Genomic DNA, 18,322 nt, shown 5'->3' on the forward strand with positions numbered 1-18,322 from the left:
CTAAAGAATGTGATAAACAATGACTACTGCTGGAGTGCTGGGTGTCGATGAATAAAATAAGAAAAAAAAGAAACCACTTGACAGAAAGAGAAAAATATTAAAAAAATGTGGTAAAAACTCAAGAAGCCATGTGCATATGAGGTAGAAAATCACTCAAATGTGTAGTTTTTCTTGTCCTTCAAAAATCTATCAAATTTTTCTTCTATGCCAGTATACAAAGTATAAATTGAAACGTTTGTTAAATCTGCATTTTTATATTTCGGTGTTATTGTTCTCTGCAGGGGTGCAACGGTTAGAACACGTTTGTTAAATCTGCATTTTTATATTTCGGTGTTATTGTTCTTTGCAGGGGTGCAACGGGTTAGAACCGGAATAACCGACAACTTCTTTGGCATTTTCTCTCCTACAGTATTCAGAATCTGCACACTCATCAGCAATGAGACAGTGGCTCTAATCCAAGTCTCTTATTAGTTTACATGTAGCAATAAAAACATAAAACTGTCCAATTATAAAACACTGATCATTTGTAACTGTAAAGTATAATTGACAATCAAATATAAACAGGGTCCAAGAGATGGAGAATCGGCGTTCAGTGAACAGTCCAAGAAGAATACTGAGCCTCTCTCGTAATCGAAGAGCCGCTGTCTTTTTTCAAGGCCCTGACCAACGTCATTCTTCTTCTTCTGATCGACATGGTGGTCCTAAACCCTCTGAAGTTTACGGTTTTGTTGGTTCTATCACAACTGTTGTTGCTCTAGGTATCATTTCTTATTTCTTATACAATTTAAGACCTTTGTTTTTTTTGGCATGCACACCCTGTGTTTGATGAAATGACACACTATATTTATATTCCACAAAAATCACATTTCATCAAACAAACACCGTCCACAAAAATCAGTAGACGAGCAGTTTAAGTGTACTGATAAGACTATTAGCAATAACACTAATAAGCACACCGCCAACAACAGATAACCTCATAGCTAAGTAAGAAAAACCACGTTAAAATTAATCTACTTACAAAGTGAGGGATGGCAAAAAAATGTGACCGGACCCGAAAACACTCAAGTAGAGCTTAGGTGATGTTGGTTTAATTGGATCTAAGTAAAAAACTTTTACAAGTAGCAAGTGAACTAAAGCAATGGGAGACACTAGAAATTGAGGCGGTTTAGTTCATTCAAGTAACCATAAATCAACCTCAGTACACTATATTGTCATAAGTAATGCCTCGTGGTGATTGAAGTATCATTCCATGGAATTTCTTTTGTAAATAGAAAAATTGATGAGTAGTGCACTTAGACTGTGTGTGTAGCAAAAGCACAAAAGCGGATGCACATACCATGATATCACTGTTTGCATTTTGTAGGTGATTAAAGTTCTATTCCTATTATACAACTCATTGACAAAGTATTTTGTAGATTTTGTGTCAAATGTCAAATTAGCATATCCTGTATTTTTGTGTCCAGAGTTTGTTTCGTAGGTGGTCAGTGAGAATGCAATAATAATACTAAATGTTTTCCTAGATGTTTTAATTTTTTTTGTGTTTTGCCCCTTTGTAATGTTATAACTTAAATCACAATTTCATTTCATACTCGTGCAGTTGTTTTCCTGGTGTGGGCATATGTACCAGAGTATTGGTTACATACTGTTGGGATTTATTACTATCCAAGCAGGTATAAACCTGTGTTTTATTAAGTTAATTATTTCCTCTTTTCTTATTAATAAGAATTCTGCAAATCGGTAATTTACTGTTTTACAAAAATGGGTTGCCTTAGTACATTGTACATGACCAATCTTGTATGACTTTCTTATAATTCATTTGTTCTAATCCACTTTATTGGGTGTTGTATTTTGCATTTAGGTATTGGGCAATAGCAGCACCAACTTATGCTATGGTGACCCTAGTATTGGTGATTGGATTTTACATTGGCATTAATTTTATGGTGACCCCTCCCCCAACTTCCTTCAACACAATATTTGGTGAGTCCCAACTCTTTTAACTATTTACCTTCTGATGAGAGAGTTTTATTTGCTTCAAGTAACTAAATCAGATATTTTGATGTACTCTCGACAGATGAGTACAGCAGGAATCCTGTAAGCTCCGTCCATCTGACGTATAAAGATGAGCCTCCTATTCCACCAATGTTCGATATCAACATCAGCGAAATTAATGATGCCATGTTTAACGATCCGATAAAAGAATTGCGCCCTTCCAAGGTAAACCTTCGCAAGTAATTTTTTCTTGTTTCTCATTTTCATTGGTTTCTTTTCTTCGGAGTTTTCTGAAAGCCGTGGCTCTGGATAAGTCTGTAAGGTACAATTGTAGTCTTTTGTACAACAACCAGGTCAAGACTATGCTACAATTTATGAAAATAAGGTTGATGTCAAATACTTGGTGAGCTAATAGTTACTCATTGTTGTTTAGGTTGTTGATGGGCCATACAATGGGGCGAAGATTAGACCTACTGATCAATCAATATTATCTGAAACTGTGCTTGGCTGAAATATTTGTTGCCGTGCTCTGTTAGTGATACGGCCACCCCTTCAATTGTGTCCAAAAAAAAACTCAGCCTACCTTGTATTGTTTCTCATGTATTCCCTCCTCTATGGTTTACTACACTGCTGTTGCTAAGCATTCCTCTGTTCAGATGGTACCATTGAGGAACAAGGTAAAGCTCTATTTTCCAGAGAAAGTAGTGTTATTCAAGGGTGCTAGCCTCGAAAGTGTTAGTTTATGTGGCATGCTAATTGTAATAGATCATGTATTTCTTAGGTGTAGTGATGTTGTGATGTGGTCTATCATTTTAGGTTCGCCAAAATACAACAAAAACTCTAGAATGAAGGACTAACTGTGTTGTTCAGTGCTTCAGTTATTGTTCTTGAAGCTTCTTTTTTCTGTGTTGATTTAGATATATGTATTTTCCTATTGTGAAATATATATGACATTTGCCGTTCATTCATTTATATGTTGTTTTTGCTACATATTTGTTTACAGATTATTCATCGTGTATTCTCTTAGCGAACCAAATAGAACACGACGATGATATGAAGGAAGTAGGGAGTGAGATGGTATGTATTATATTCTTTTCCGCTATTGTTATCAATGTCGATTTGCTACGAGTTATTATCAGGTGGTATGGTAGATTCTGCAAGGATGTCATTTGAGAAAATTTCTATAAGTTATGATTGTCAAATTACATATGGAGACAGTTGTCTTTAAACTAAAAGGGTTAAGTTGTCAGGAACAAGTGACTACTAACGAACATAAATGAACAATTTAAAAGGGTGGGGTGCCTGAGGAAAGCTGAAAGTGACCTCCACCTGAGAAAGTAAGGTTTAATTGAACTCGGGTATACAAATCGGCGAGAAGGGGCACAACCCAGACATGGAATTTTTTCCTATTACATGGGAAATAGAGGATAAATAAGTGCACTTTCAGAGGACATCGCAAGAGATCACACGATGTAACAAAAAACGTAGTAAGCTACAGCATGCCCGTAACTCGCACCTATAAAGCTGTTATGATGAATAACCAAGAGAGATTTCTTATTTATTAATATAATATTAATGCACTTTCTTTCTTTCTCTCTCTAACATGTAGTGTATGAAAAGTAATTTTAGTAATATAATATCAAATAATGAATCAATATAAGGAATATTGTTGAAACTCAAAGTCATTACCAATGTTCTAAATTACTAACATCCAATATTTTATATTAAATATAAGTAATGAATTAGTACTCTATTGGAATTGCTAAAACAAGTACTGCAATCTCCTCGACTAGGTGTTTGTATTAATTCATGTCAAAATAAAAAAAATACCTATAAAGACCTGAAGTAATGTTTGGATTTTGGATTTCTTGATCTGCACAAATTAATAAATTAATTCCCACAAATTTAGGTTTATAGCAAATAATAAATTAATCACGTAAATTAAACTATTTTAAAGAAAATTATCTAGGTGATATGTACACATGCCCCGTTATTTTTTTTGGTACATCTGAACGAGTAATTCATTTTTATGGTACAGTTGTTCAAAGTTTGACAAAAATAGGACAAAACGCCACTTTTTTGGGGTTCTGCCACATATACCCACAAGAATGGACGTTCTGGGTATTTTTTTAGGCTCTCCTTCCTTCCCTCTTTTCTCTTTTCTCTTCTCTCTTTTCTCTTTCTTTCTTACTTCTCTTTTCTTTTCTTTCTTACTTCTCTTCTCTTTTATTTTCTTTCTTTTTTTCTTTCTTTTTTTTTCTTTTTTTTTTCTCTTTTGTTTTCCTTAATAATAATTTATTATGTTACTTTTTATTTTTAATATTTTACTTAGTAATAATATATTACTTAATAATAATAATATATTATATTACCAAAATTTGAAATATAATATAATAATATATTATATTACGAAAACTACTTAGTAATAATATTTTCCTGAGTAATAATATATTACTTGGGAATAATATATTATATTACAAAAATTTGAAATAAATATAAATTTTCTATATTATTTTAAATTACGAGAACTTAAAATAAATTTCAGAAAATGCTCATTAAAATTGAATATTTCATAAATTTGTTTTTATATTTCATAAAACTTTAAAATTTCATAAATAAAATTAATTATTTCTAAAATAATATGTAGCATTATTTATGGATTGGATTATCTTCTCTTTTCTTTTAATAATACTAGCCTATAACCCATGCGATGCACAATTTGATTATTGTGGTGCAAGACATGCCTGTACTAGAACAAAACTAAGTCAAACTGAATAATCTAAGTAAGTTGTATGATAATCTAAGTTTGCATTTTGTATTGTAATACTTAAGTCTGTAAAAGTATAATTAGATTAGACTGGAGTATTTTTCTATAAACAGTCTCAAACCTAAGAATAAATTCCGGAAGAAGATCATGAAGATCATGCCTCAGAGAAAGTGTGAAGAATCTTGGAGTTGAATAAATCTGTTTTGGGAAAAATATTCTAAGTTAAGAAATCTCCAAGTCACATATTAAGTGTTATAGAGAAATCATTCGAGAACTCCAGAATGACTTATCGAGAAGTCAAGAAAAGCTTATAGAGAAGTCTCAGAGATATCGACAAGCCAAATTGAAGACATGTAGATTGGAGATATCGACAAGTTATTTTTTTACTAGAGACCTCTGAGATATCAACAAGTCAAAATGTCACTAGAGGACTCAGAAATATCGATAAGTGAATTATACATGCAAAGAAATGAAGACGTCGACAAGTCAAGTTCTTGGAAAAATGAATACATAGAAGCTAAGCAGTATCAAGATCCCCACCTTTGACAGATCGAACTATACATTATGGAAGAAGAAAATGTTATTTATCAGAATGGCCAATCCACTATACATTCAGATCCTCAAGAATGGATCTTTCACTCATATGGCAAGAGTTGAGGAATCTACAGATGGGGACATGATTATTCCAGCACATTATGATCCTAAAGATCCTTCAGAATATAATGAAACTGAAAAAGAAAAAGTTATTCATGATAGTGGCTTGCAACTGATCTTAATAGAGTCACTTGATAATGTAATGTACAACAACATTGTCAACTTTGACACAGACAAACAAATCTTAGGGAAAATAGAGATCTTATGTGAAGGAACAGAGGAGGTTAGATGAAATCAAAGGAGGATTCTGGTTTCTCAGTATGAGGGGTTTATGGCTAAACCAAAAGAAGGAATCACTGAAGTTTTTGAAAGGTTCAATAAATTGATAAATGACTTGCAACTACATGATAAATATTATGAAGCTGAGGAGGTTAACTTAAAGTTCTTGCTAACTTTTCCTGACCATCTTGAACATAAAATTTCAGCTATTAAAGAAGGAAGAGATTTAAGCAGAATAACTTTGGAAGTTCTATATGGAATCTTGAAAACTTATGAACTTGAAATGATGCAAAGGAAGTCATTAAAAGCACATCATGGTCATGTTGTTGATCGTTCAAGTGCTTTGATTGTTAATGACAAAGAAGAAAGTGAAGATGAGCAAGATGATCAAGTTTCAATTATTTAAGCTATGGAACAAAAGAATTAAGGACCTCAGAAGCAAGTTGTGTTGGAACTGGAGGAAGATGTATATTACACCTTGGATGAACTAGATGAAATGGATCAGTCCATGGCTTACTTGGCTAGAAAATTTTCAAATATTAGAGTCAAGAAGTCAAGGTTTTTTAAAGGCAAGGGACAATCTTGTAACAGTAAAAATTGGAAACCAAAAGCTCAGTACAATTCAGTTGACAAAGGTGGCTACAAAACAGGATCTGTGGACAGATCAAAGATAAGGTGTGTTGGTGAGACTGCATAGTTGTATGAACAGTTACGTGATAACTCAACATGAGAACAACACTAGAACATGACAGGTTTATAATACTACATCTACACAAGAAATCAGAAGAAATGAAGACAAGACAAATACAAAAAATCAAAAGATTAGAAAAAAGCTTGAAGTCTGTTTACAGGTCACTGAAAGAAACTCATTAATATGTTCATGCCTGAGTGAAGAATAAAGGTTAAAGACTATCAGAGTTTCAGAAATGATGAAGATTCAATGTATAAGTGTTACCAGAAGATTTCAGTGTATTGACATTGACTGAAGATAGACAGTGTTCGAAGCATAGGAATCTGAAGAATTGAAGACATGGTATAGACAGAGGTTAAAGAAGACAACTGCAATTTTGAAGCTATACTCACTGACAAGAGTTCATTTATATGTTCAAGCGTCGGTGAAGAACAGTGAATGAAGTATTCAAGATTGTAGTAGCAATGAAGACGTTGTCTAAAGTACCAGAAAGGATTCCAGTGAAAGTACAGTTGTTTATTGACAGTCAGTGTTCGAAGCAATAAAGTTGATGCAAGCTTAACAATATAATCAAGGCTATAATACGAAGGCCTGAATTAGGGTTAGTCGTTTGTGAACCAGACCAGTTGCACTAGGCATCAACAGCTCGTGAAAGGAATCTGGGTATTATTTTTAAAAGAATTGTTAAGTTGAGGAACGTACTTGGGTTGAACGTTTATCTGTTAAAGTACGAGAAGAGGTGCGCGGGGTATACAACTAAGCGGTTCGAGGGTCTGGCGAGGCTCAAAGTTTAGTTGTTAAATTAAATAAATTTATTTAATGGACTTTAATATAATTTATTTAATAAACTTAAAATGATTTATTTTATAAACTTTAAATAAGTTTATTTTATAAATCTATATTAGTTTATTTATATAAGTTATATTTAAGTTAATTTTATAAATTAATTTAGTTACAATTTAAACTTAAAAAAAAAGGAAAAAGAAAATAAAACAAATAGAAGAAATAAACAAACTTATACTTATTTGTTTTTTCAGTTTGGTAAAGTTAAGTTACTAGTGTACTGTGGTCGCCATAAACACTAGTAGTAGTCGCCATTGAGAGCTCCCTCACTCCTGTACCTCCTTGGTCGTCACAGAGTAACACACAAATAAGCTAAGGCAAATAATCACCTTGGTCGCCATAAAGAGCCTATAGTTGATCGCCACAGAGCTCTCCTCAATCCTCAGCCACTACTTTATTAAACAATCAATTTATTTGTGTGGTCAATTTCGGCCACACAATTTATTGATATATAAGTCTACACAAGAAGCAGATCAGTTTAGTTGTTCTGTTTATCTTCTTCTCCAACAAAAAGAGAGCTGATAAAACAAGAAGCAAAGATTTATAGAGAAGCTATGGCACCTTGAATATTCATTTAACTTCTCATCGGAGTAACGTTATAATGCCCGATTTAACTCTTGTATATTCATAGAGGCATTATAATCGTTACCCGGTAATTAAATCCTTAGACAAACAAAAGCTAGATCATTGTATAGGATTTGATTTGTAAATTTTTGTAGAAGCTAGGTACTTTGTCGTTCTTAGATTGTAAACGGTTAATTTATTTACCGGAGTGTAGCAACACCCCCGATAATTTATGTATGATTATATACTTCCCCGAATATATTGTGTTCCTCGTTTTATATTCCCCAACACTATTTAGCTCAAGAACACGGAACCACTAACCGAGCATTAAATCTATATCCGCTAAAGATTCGAAAGAATTTTTAATTTAGTGATTATCGTATTCAACCCCCCGTCTACGATAATTCGGGACCTAACAAGATGCTTCAACTGTGATGAGTTGGGTCACTTTGCTACTGAATGCAGAAAGCCTAAAAAGGTGAAGAAAGACAATGAATATCTTGAACTAGAAGCAAATTATGAAGCTCTCTTAAAGAAGCAGTCTGGAAAAGCTTATATTGTATGTTAGATATATTTGATAATGCCATGGTTAATATGATTTATGTTTAGTTTTCAGATCTTACTTAAACAGGATAAATCAGTACTTACTGGAAGTCAGGACTTAAGGATATCAGTACTTATATTATCAGGAGATAATCATCAGAAGATGGATATCAGAACTTAAGTGCTGAAGGACGTTCAGATAAGGACATTAGCTGATTAAAGGAAAGAAGATCGAGATAAACATAAGAAGAGATATGCATGAAGAAGGAATTCTATAAAGAATAGAATACTTGGAAGAAAAGATATTTGATTGATATATTTTAGAAAGCAGAATTATATTCCATATCAATTAGCGATTATCTTGTAACTGTGTAGTATATAAACACAGACATAGGGTTTATACTAAAAGTGTTATCATATTCGAGAAGATTATTCGTAGTAACCCTAGCAGCTCTCGTTATATTTGTTCATCACTGAGAGGTAACAGTTCCATACTGTAACAGAGTTTATTGTTTCAATAAAGTTTATTTTCTGTTACTTGAGATATTAAAGTTCGATTTGATTGTACTTTACACTGTATTCACCCCCTCTACAGGGTGTGTGACCTAACAAGTGGTTTCAGAGCCTATCTGTTAACGCACATACAGTTAAAGATCCAAACATAATCATGTCTGACACAGAAACTCCAATTAAGCCTACCAAAACTGAAGAACCTCCAAAGACACAAATTCAAAGTCGGTATGAAACCATCAGAGTTCCCATACTGAGACCATCTGAATATGCCATATGGAAGGTGAGGATGACCATGTTTCTGGAAGCTACAGATCCAGAATATCTTGATAGAATCAAGGAAGGACCTTACAAATCAACCAAGCTCGCTGTTGCAGTTGCAGGTGAAGCAGCAAAGACCGTACCAAATGAGAAGAGTGATTATACTGCTGAAGATATCGCATCAATTGCTAAGGATGCTAAGGTACGCCACTTACTGCATAGTGCCATTGATAATGTAATGTCAAACAGGGTAATTAACTGCAAGGTTGCTAAGGAGATATGAGATGCTCTGGAAATAAGGTGTCAGGGAACTGATGCAATTAAGAAGAACAGGAAGACAATACTCACTCAAGAGTATGAACACTTTGACTCAAAGGCTAATGAGTCATTGACTGATTTATATGATAGATTTGTCAAACTCTTGAATGATCTGTCACTGGTTAATAAGGAGTATGATCTTGAAGATTCAAACCTTAAATTCCTGTTAGCTCTTCCTGAATGTTGGGATTTGAAGGCAACAACAATAAGAGACAACTACAGTCTTGATGAAATAACTCTTGATGAAATTTATGGAATGCTCAAGACTCATGAACTTGAGATGGAACAAAGAAGCAAGAGGAAAGGAGGAAAGTCAAGGACAGTTGCTCTTAAGGCTGAAGAAGAATCCCCCAAGGCAGCTACCTCAAGGAAAGACAAGGGTAAAACTCTTTTCACAAAGTCTGATACTGAGTCATCAAATTCTGAAAGTGATGATGACTCAGATTCTGAAAGCTTTCCTGAGACTGATGCTGATGAGGAGATGATGAAGCTGTGTACTCTTATGGTGAAAGGGATTACAAAGATTACATACAGGAAGTTCAAGAAGGGAAAGAAGTTTTCCAGGAAAGGCACAAGTTCTGATAAGAAGAATTTCAGAAGATGAGGGCAGAGAAAGAAAGTCTGATAGAGGAGATTATACCAATGTCAAATGCTATAACTGTGGTGAGAAAGGCCACATATCTCCTGATTGTAAGAAAGTGAAGGGTGACAAAGGCAAGGCTCTTGTCACAAAGAAGAAAAGCTGGGCAGACACCTCAGACTCTGAAAGTGAGGAGAACTATGCTTTGATGGCAAATGCTGATAAAGAAAGTGCTGAGAGCAGTTCTGAAGCTGTTGAAACAAAGGTACCTCAGACTACTTATACTTTTCATACTGATTATATTAATGAGTTGAGAAGATATCTTAAAACCATGTTTGTTAGTTATAGAGATCAAACTTTAACATGTGAAAGATTAGCTTCTGAAAATCTTGCTTTTAAGAAAAGAAATGATTTCTTAGAAAAAGAGTTAATTATGTTCCATCAAACTCAGAAGGATATAGATGATGCTTTTTATGTTAGGGATGAAGTGCTAAAAATGAATGAATCTCTAAAAACTGAGTTAGAATAGGAAAGAGAGATTATCAGGACTTGAACTAACTCTGGCAGAACAACTCAAAATTTGCTAAGTAGTGAAAATTGGAAAGAGGGTTTAGGTTATGGAGAGGAAAAGAATGATAAATGAACTGTAGAAATTAAGCCTGTTGTTAAGCAAAAGCCAAAGTTAAAACCTGTTAAATTTGTAACTGTAAAGTCTGATAATGAGCAATCAGAAGTTAAAGAGGGATTAACTTCTGACAAACTAAAACAGGAAAAGACAGCTGAAGTAAACATAGGCTTAATGACTAAGAAGCAGTTTAAGCATAAGCTGAAAGATGTTAAGAATGCAAACAAGGTAAAATCACCTAGGAAAAATAGGAATGGAAAGGAAGGTATGAATAAAAGTAATGATTATAAGCCTGTTCCTGATGCTCCTAGGAAAACGTGTCATAATTGTGGAAGTTCTAACCATCTGGCTTCTTTTTGCAGGAAGAATAAGAACATAAACTCCTTACCTTCAAAGTCAGGAGTTAAGAGTCAGTCTGTTAGATATAAGCCACAAAATCCTTGTTTTCATTGTGGTAGTTTATGGCATTCCATTTATACTTGTAAGGAATATCATAGTTTGTACTATGATTATTATCAAATAAAACCTTCTTTAAAGAAAGTTTCCATTGTTCCTTCTAGTGTAAATTCTGATTCAAAGTCTGATAGTGTAAATTCTGATAAGAAAAATGTTAACATAAACTCTGATGCTAAATCCGCTGCAAATGTTAACAAACTTGATAAGGCCAAAGGATCCAAGCAAGTCTGGGTCCTTAAAACTAATCATTAGTGGTCTTTGTGATTGCAGGACAACAGGAAAAATATCCTAGTCCTGGACAGTGGATGTTCAGGACATATGACTGAAAATAAAGCCCTGCTATCAGACTTTGTGGAAAAAGCTGGCCCAAGTGTTTCTTATGGAGATGACAACATTGGAAAAATATTGGGATATGGTAATATCAATCTTGGGAATGTCATCATTAAGGAAGTAGCTCTGGTCTCAGGACTTAAACACAATCTGCTGAGTATAAGTCAAATCTGTGACAGAGGTTATCATGTTGATTTCTTTGAAGAACACTGTGAAGTTGTGAGTAAATCTAAAGGAAAAGTTGTTCTGAAATGATACAGGCGTGGTAACATTTATGAAGCTAAGTTTTCAACAAGTACTGATGGTTCTGCAATCTGTCTGATGAGTAGAGCATCAATTGAAGAAAGCTGGAATTGGCACAAGAAACTCTCTCATTTAAATTTCAACAATATAAATGAGCTGATCAAGAAAGATCTTGTGAGAGGACTGCCAAAGTTAGTATTTGCTCCTGATGGCCTTTGTGATTCTTGTCAGAAGGCTAAACAAAGAAAATCTTCATTCAAGAGCAAGACTGAATCATCAATTCTTGAGCCTTATCATCTACTACATGTTGATCTATTTGGTCCAGTAAATGTCATGTCTATTGCAAAGAAGAAATATGCGTTGGTTACAGTGGATGAGTTCACCAGATACACATGGGTGTATTTCCAGCACACAAAAAGTGAAACTGCATCTATCTTGATTGATCATGTCAAACATTTGGATAAATCAGTCAAAGATTCTGTGAAAACCATAAGGAGTGATAATGGCACTGAGTTCAAGAATTTGATAATGGAAGAATTCTGCAAAAACCATGGAATTAAGCAGGAATTTTCTGCTCCTAGAACTCCACAGCAAAATGGAGTTGTTGAATGGAAGAATAGAACTCTCATTGAAGCTGCACGTACAAAGCTTGAAGAAGCAAAGCTTCCAACCTATTTCTGGGCTGAAGCTGTGCAGACTGCTTGTTTTACTCAAAATGTAACACTCATTAACAAGCAAGGAAAAACACCATATGAGATGGTGAAGAAAAAGAAGCCAAATTTGAAGTATTTTCATGTATTTGGATGCAAGTATTTTGTTCTCAAAACTCATCCTGAACAGCTATCCAAATTTGATCTAAAAGCTGATGAAGGAATCTTTGTTAGATATCCACTTTCCACAAAAGCCTTCAGAGTCTATAATCTGAGAACAAGAGTGGTCATGGAATCTATCAATGTCTCTTTTGATGACAAGAAGATTACTGGACTTGAAGATTTTATTGATCATGAACAGCTGAGATTTGCAATTGAAGACTCAAATTCTGATACTGAAAATCCTGACAATCTAAGTCCTGATACTGTAAACTCTGATGGATTAAACTCCGATGTTATTGAAACTGTGGTGAATTCGCCAAAGGAAGAAGCACCTATGCAGGGGGAGCATACTCAAGATCTTAACACATCTCAAGAAACATCAGAACAAACATCTGGCTCTTCAAGTTCTGATAAGCCAAGTTCTGATATTTCTGAAAATCTAAATTCTGAAGAATCCAACTCAGAGAGCATAGTTTCAGGGGGAGCATCAGAAAATGAAGGTGAAGACAACATGGATCATGGGGGAGTATCCAGTTCTAGAGAAAACCTTCCATCTGCAAGGAAGTGGACTAAATCACATACACCTGATTTGATAATTGGAAATCCTGATGCAGGTATCAGAACTAGAACAGGTACTTCAAACGAATATCTTTACAATTCTTTTCTTTCTCAAACTGAACCAAAGAAAGTGGAAGAAGCTCTTCAAGATGCTGATTGGGTGCAAGCAATGCAGGAAGAGTTAAATGAATTTGAAAGAAACAAAGTCTGGACCCTAGTGTCAAGACCAAAGAATAGATCTGTTGTTGGTATAAAGTGGGTATTCAGAAACAAAACTGACAGTGATGGCATAATTACAAGGAATAAGGCAAGGCTGGTTGCAAAAGGATATTCTCAACAGGAGGAAATTGATTATGATGAAACATTTGCACCAGTTGCTAGGTTAGAAGCCATAAGGATATTTTTGGCTTATGCTGCTCACAAAAAGTTTACTGTCTTTCAAATGGATGTGAAAAGTGCTTTTCTCAATGGAGAATTGGAGGAGGAAGTATATGTTGAACAACCTCCAGGCTTTGTAGATTCCAAACATCCAGATTATGTCTACAGGCTTGATAAAGCACTTTATGGACTTAAGCAAGCTCCTAGAGCATAGTATGAGACTTTAGCTCAGTTTCTTCTGGAAAGTGGATTTAACAGAGGAACTATAGACAAAACACTGTTCTACCTCAACCATGGAAAGGACTTACTTCTGGTCCAAATTTATGTTGATGATATCATTTTTGGGTCTACAAATGACAGAATTTACAAGAAGTTTGCCAAACTGATGCAGTCAAGGTATCAGATGAGTATGATGGGGGAACTTAGCTATTTTCTGGGCCTTCAAGTCAAGCAGAATGAAGAAGGCACTTTTATTTGTCAAACTAAGTACACCAGAAACTTGCTGAAGAAATTTGGAATGCAAGATTGTTCAAGTGCATCCACTCCCATGGCCACTGCAACAAAACTGGACAAGGATACTGGTAAATCAGTAGATATTACTGATTACAGAGATATGATTGGCTCTCTACTCTATCTAACTGCTAGTCGACCTGATATCATGTATGCTACTTGTCTTTGTGCAAGATTTCAAACAGATCCAAGAGAACCTCACTTAACAGCTGTGAAAAGAATTTTCAAGTATCTTAAGGGAACAGCTGATCTGGGATTGTGGTATCCCAGAGAATCAGATTTGAAACTAATAGGTTACTCAGATGCAGATTTTGCAGGTTGCAAAATTGACAGGAAAAGCACAAGTGGAAGCTGCCAATTTTTTGGAGGCAGATTGGTTTCTTGGTTTAGCAAGAAACAAATGTCAATTTCCACATCAACTGCAGAAGCAGAGTATATTGCTGCCAGGAAGCTGTTGTGCACAGATTCTTTGGATGAAGAATCAGTTACTGGATTATGGGTTAACATATTTCAAAATCCCCATTTACTGTGATAATCAAAGTGCTATTGCTATGATAGGTAATCCAGTTCAACACTCTATGACAAAGCACATCAGCATCAGGTATCACTTCATCAGGGAACATGTGGATGAAGGTACAGTGGAATTGCACTTTATTCCAACAGATCAACAACTAGCAGATATCTTCACATAACCATTGTGTGAAGCTACTTTTACAAGATTGGTAAATGAACTTGGAATGGTTTCAGGTTCTTTCTCTAAATCTGCTTAGTTTTGTTCTGATGCATCAGACTTTATGATCAGTATTTACAGAATTTACTCTCTTTGTGTATTCCGTGCTTAATTGAAAAATGTGCTTAAGTACTGACTGTTGTCTAATATATGTTTCTAAACTCTAAAAATGATATGTCTGTTTGGGTAACTATTCAATCTTATGAGGATAACTGTGCTAGATGCTGACTTAGTAGTCTTCAATAAACAAGGGATCCCATGTTAAGAGTAATTATTTCTGTGGAAATTCATTGACACAAGCAAATTCTGATATTGAGCTTAGTTGAGTTTACTTTGTCTATCTTATTACTAAGTCACAAACTAGAATATTGCTTCTCATCTGTTGAGTTCTGATCCTAGTAAATTTGTTTGGATGTACTAAGTGCTGATAAACCTCACTTATCAAAAGAAAAGGAAAAAGAATCAAGGATTACACTTCAGGTACTCCTTTGAGATCTAGAGTACAAATATGGAAGGAATGACCCAAGTGCATTGCTGGTATTAAGTAAATATGCATCAGAAAAGTAAAATATTTTCTTGGTGACTTTTCACACTCTATGATTACTGGAGAAATACTCTGATAATAGCATAAATTCTGATAAGCAGTCGTGACTCACTTACACTGAGAAGCCACTGTAAACTGGAATTTAAAAAGATGCATAAAATTAGCACAAAATAGTTGAGGTGGACTCAAGCATGAACTCATTCAATAGTAGGTTTCAGAATAATGACAGCTCTTTAGCAAAGTTTTAGTTATGCCTTATTTCTAAGATGTACTGAAGTGAATCAGACTTTACTCCTTGTCTGATATTTAGCTTAATGCACACACTAAACATTCCATATGAATGATGAAAATCACTGTGGTGATCTATGTTGTTTTAGATGAACAGTTATTGTGTCACATTGCACAAATTCTGAGGACAAGTTCTGATTGCATGTTCTGATGATTAAGTTCTGAAGAATATAAATCAAAATTTGTGTGAGGACTTACTAAGATAGGCATTCATTTTTCGAGTTAAGAAACTATGTTCTGATGACCGTTAAGTTCTGATATAAGTCTAAGTTCTGATATTAAAGTCTGATTCTTTACTTGACTTATTTGTGGATAAAATTTAAAAACAGTCTCAGTTAACACCTGATATGTTGAAGTGAAAGATTAACAGTCACTATATTTAGGGATAGTGGTACTCGTACATGAACAGTCAACTTTTACTTGCTTCTTGTGCGCATTAAACCATGTTTTCCCTTTCCAATGAATGTTTTTCTTTTTCCAAGTCTGGGGAGACGAGGTAGAATTAATTCTACCTGTCAGCATTAAATTTCTTTGCGTCTCCTGGCATTCTCTTGCCTATATAAGAAACCACTTCACATCAGCCTTCCCATCAAATCTTTAATCACAAACTCACCTTCATAATATTTATATAAAAAATACCATGGTCAATTACAATATATTTTTGAACTACGAAACATTCAACATGGAGCTGAGCTGTGCCGATTGGCAGCAGGAATGTCACGTCACTGCCATTCCTGATGAGATATGGGACTCCGTTCCCCAGGAGGTACTTACCCACCTCCTGTTCTTCTACATGGACTACCATCGCCATCTGGAGTGATTGGAGGAGGAAAGGCTGGAAGTTCTCCGCTAGCAAGAGCGAATCATTCGACTCGCTATTCTGTTTGTCGAGAGTAGGAAGAAGAAATGATTTATTTTCTTCTTCCTATTTTTCTTCATCATCAGCCTTGCCCTGCTTCTTGAGCTAGGACAAAGGCTGTTGACGTTAGGTTTAGCAGCTTAGGGCAATCTTGTAAAAAGTTTTGATGTAATTTAAATTTCATGAATGTATTCTCTTGATATATTAATGAAATTTATTTTTGTTTCAAGATCTTGTCTTTGAGATATGTTGTAATGCATTGATAAATCCTGATACATATTCATATTCTGATGACCATATAAATTCTATTTTAACTTAAGTTCTGATTTTACTTTATCAGTACTTACTCATCTGATTTATTATGATCATTTTCACTCGATTTTTTTTTCCAGAATATTGATGTTGTAGTGAAAAATATTTAAATAAGTGGGAACAGTTTCAATTTTGAATTAAAACTGATTCATCTTGATTAATGAAATAACTGGGTAAGTGGAACGATTTTTTTTTCTTGAAAAACTGCAAGTGGGTAAGTAATGATTACTGTTTTCTCGTGCCCATTAACTATTCGTTTTTACTGCATGTCTGACAGGTGTCGAACGGTTACATTTTTTTTTAAAATGTATAAGTAAGACAGAGAGAGGATTTTCTAATCTTTTATTCATTTTTCTACTTTTTCTCTCTATTTGCTTTTACTCTCTTTCTTCTTCTTACGTTGGTTTTTCATATAGACATTTTATCAAACACCTAACAGACACTTATCAATCTCGATTAATTTCATGGCACCTAAGGATTTAATCATTGATGGAGCTAAAATTGTTCCAAACAACTATGCTGCAATTCTTGATAATGCTAAAGCTCCGTCTGAATTGCATTTTGTGCAAGATCTTCTTGCACACAGTAAAATCGGGTATGCATTGACCTAACCTTCAGTCTTTTCAAGCCAACAAGTTCTGACACTTTGGAGGACTGGAAACTTTGATAATGGTGGTCAAAATGGTACTCCTAGTATTGTTTTCGAAGTGGGTGATTCTCCATATACAGTCACTCCTGGTACAATACGCAAGGCTCTACATCTCCCAGAAGGCTGTACTTTCTCAATTGCAGAGGAATCAGCTCTTCAGGAGTTAATGGCCAGTTTGGAGTATGAACAGAGTTTGGAAAAGTTTGGGCAGTTGAAACAGGCTTATATCAGGAGGGAATGAAGCTTCTTCTTCGACTGCATCACTAAAGCTTTTGGGAACAAGTGTTCCAACTTTGATGCCATCCCTATAATGAGTCAGCACATTGGGTATGCCATTATAAACCAAACTCATTTTGATTTTGCAACTGCTATAATAGGTTTTATTGGGGATAGGATGACAGAGGATAGAAATGTTGTTTACTTTGCTAGATTCTGTCAACTTATATATACTTTTTGTACTGATGAACCTCGGCTAACCAGTACCTTAACTCCACCTTTTAAAGTTGCAAGATGATACTTTAATGACCTGGTAAATGCTGACACTAAGAAACCAGTGGTTAGACCTTTACAGATTCCTCAGTCTATAAAACAGATCTTAGTAAATGCTGATCCTGATTCCTATAGATCTGTTTATCCTGATGTTCAATCAACAACCACCTCCCACACACCACAACAACCATCAAAACATATCACTCATACTACTCAACCAACCCTCAGGCAATATATCAAATCCTATCTCTCCACTTCACAGATAGTTCAACCCTCATCCTCAGAACCTCCTGTGAAACCTTCATCTTCCAAGCCTAAGAGGACAAAGACTGTTCCTCAAACACCTCAAAAGAGAAGGAGGATTGCTTTGAGAGATGAATCAGACAGTGAGAAACAGGTTTCTACATCAGAACCTGTTATCCAAGAAACTGAGAAAGTGACTTCTCAGAAGGATTCTGTAATTGGGGGATCTAGGCTTCTCAAGAGGCTTAGAAGAATGACTGTTCCTGAAACTCCCAAGGAATCCATATCTACAAAGAGATACAAGAAACAAAGGGCAAAAAGGCCAGTTTCAGATGATGAAGAAGCAACAACTAAGGA

The 18,322-nt window shown here is 34.8% G+C and overlaps 1 protein-coding gene across 5 annotated transcripts; it reads left to right on the plus strand.

Annotated features, from left to right (window-relative positions):
* The first annotated feature begins 201 nt into the window (after positions 1 to 201).
* Positions 202 to 3,219, plus strand: LOC141670714 (phosphatidylinositol N-acetylglucosaminyltransferase subunit P-like). Of its 5 annotated transcripts, none has more exons than XM_074476695.1 (7): positions 202 to 219; positions 350 to 478; positions 565 to 758; positions 1,598 to 1,670; positions 1,859 to 1,977; positions 2,072 to 2,214; positions 2,423 to 2,961. In XM_074476695.1, coding segments are annotated over exons 2-7 (609 nt in total). In that variant the 5' UTR covers positions 202 to 219; positions 350 to 476; the 3' UTR covers positions 2,501 to 2,961. The 5 variants fall into 5 exon arrangements, 4 of the variants coding, with proteins under 4 accessions (XP_074332796.1, XP_074332798.1, XP_074332795.1 ...); XR_012554690.1 differs by lacking the exon at positions 202 to 219 and adding an exon at positions 2,993 to 3,219 and having other exon boundaries at positions 307 to 478; positions 2,423 to 2,666; XM_074476697.1 differs by lacking the exons at positions 202 to 219; positions 350 to 478 and adding an exon at positions 276 to 291.
* The last annotated feature ends 15,103 nt before the right edge of the window (positions 3,220 to 18,322 follow it).

The sequence above is a fragment of the Apium graveolens genome, chromosome 7 (assembly GCF_009905375.1).
Source record: "Apium graveolens cultivar Ventura chromosome 7, ASM990537v1, whole genome shotgun sequence".
Classification (NCBI taxonomy): Eukaryota; Viridiplantae; Streptophyta; class Magnoliopsida; order Apiales; family Apiaceae; genus Apium; species Apium graveolens.

Excerpts from the sequence above, each read along its gene's own strand:
- LOC141670714 (XM_074476695.1), top strand. Across the intron at positions 759-1,597 it reads CACAACTGTTGTTGCTCTAG|TTGTTTTCCTGGTGTGGGCA; the intron begins GTATCATTTCTT and ends ATACTCGTGCAG. Across the intron at positions 1,978-2,071 it reads TTCCTTCAACACAATATTTG|ATGAGTACAGCAGGAATCCT; the intron begins GTGAGTCCCAAC and ends TACTCTCGACAG.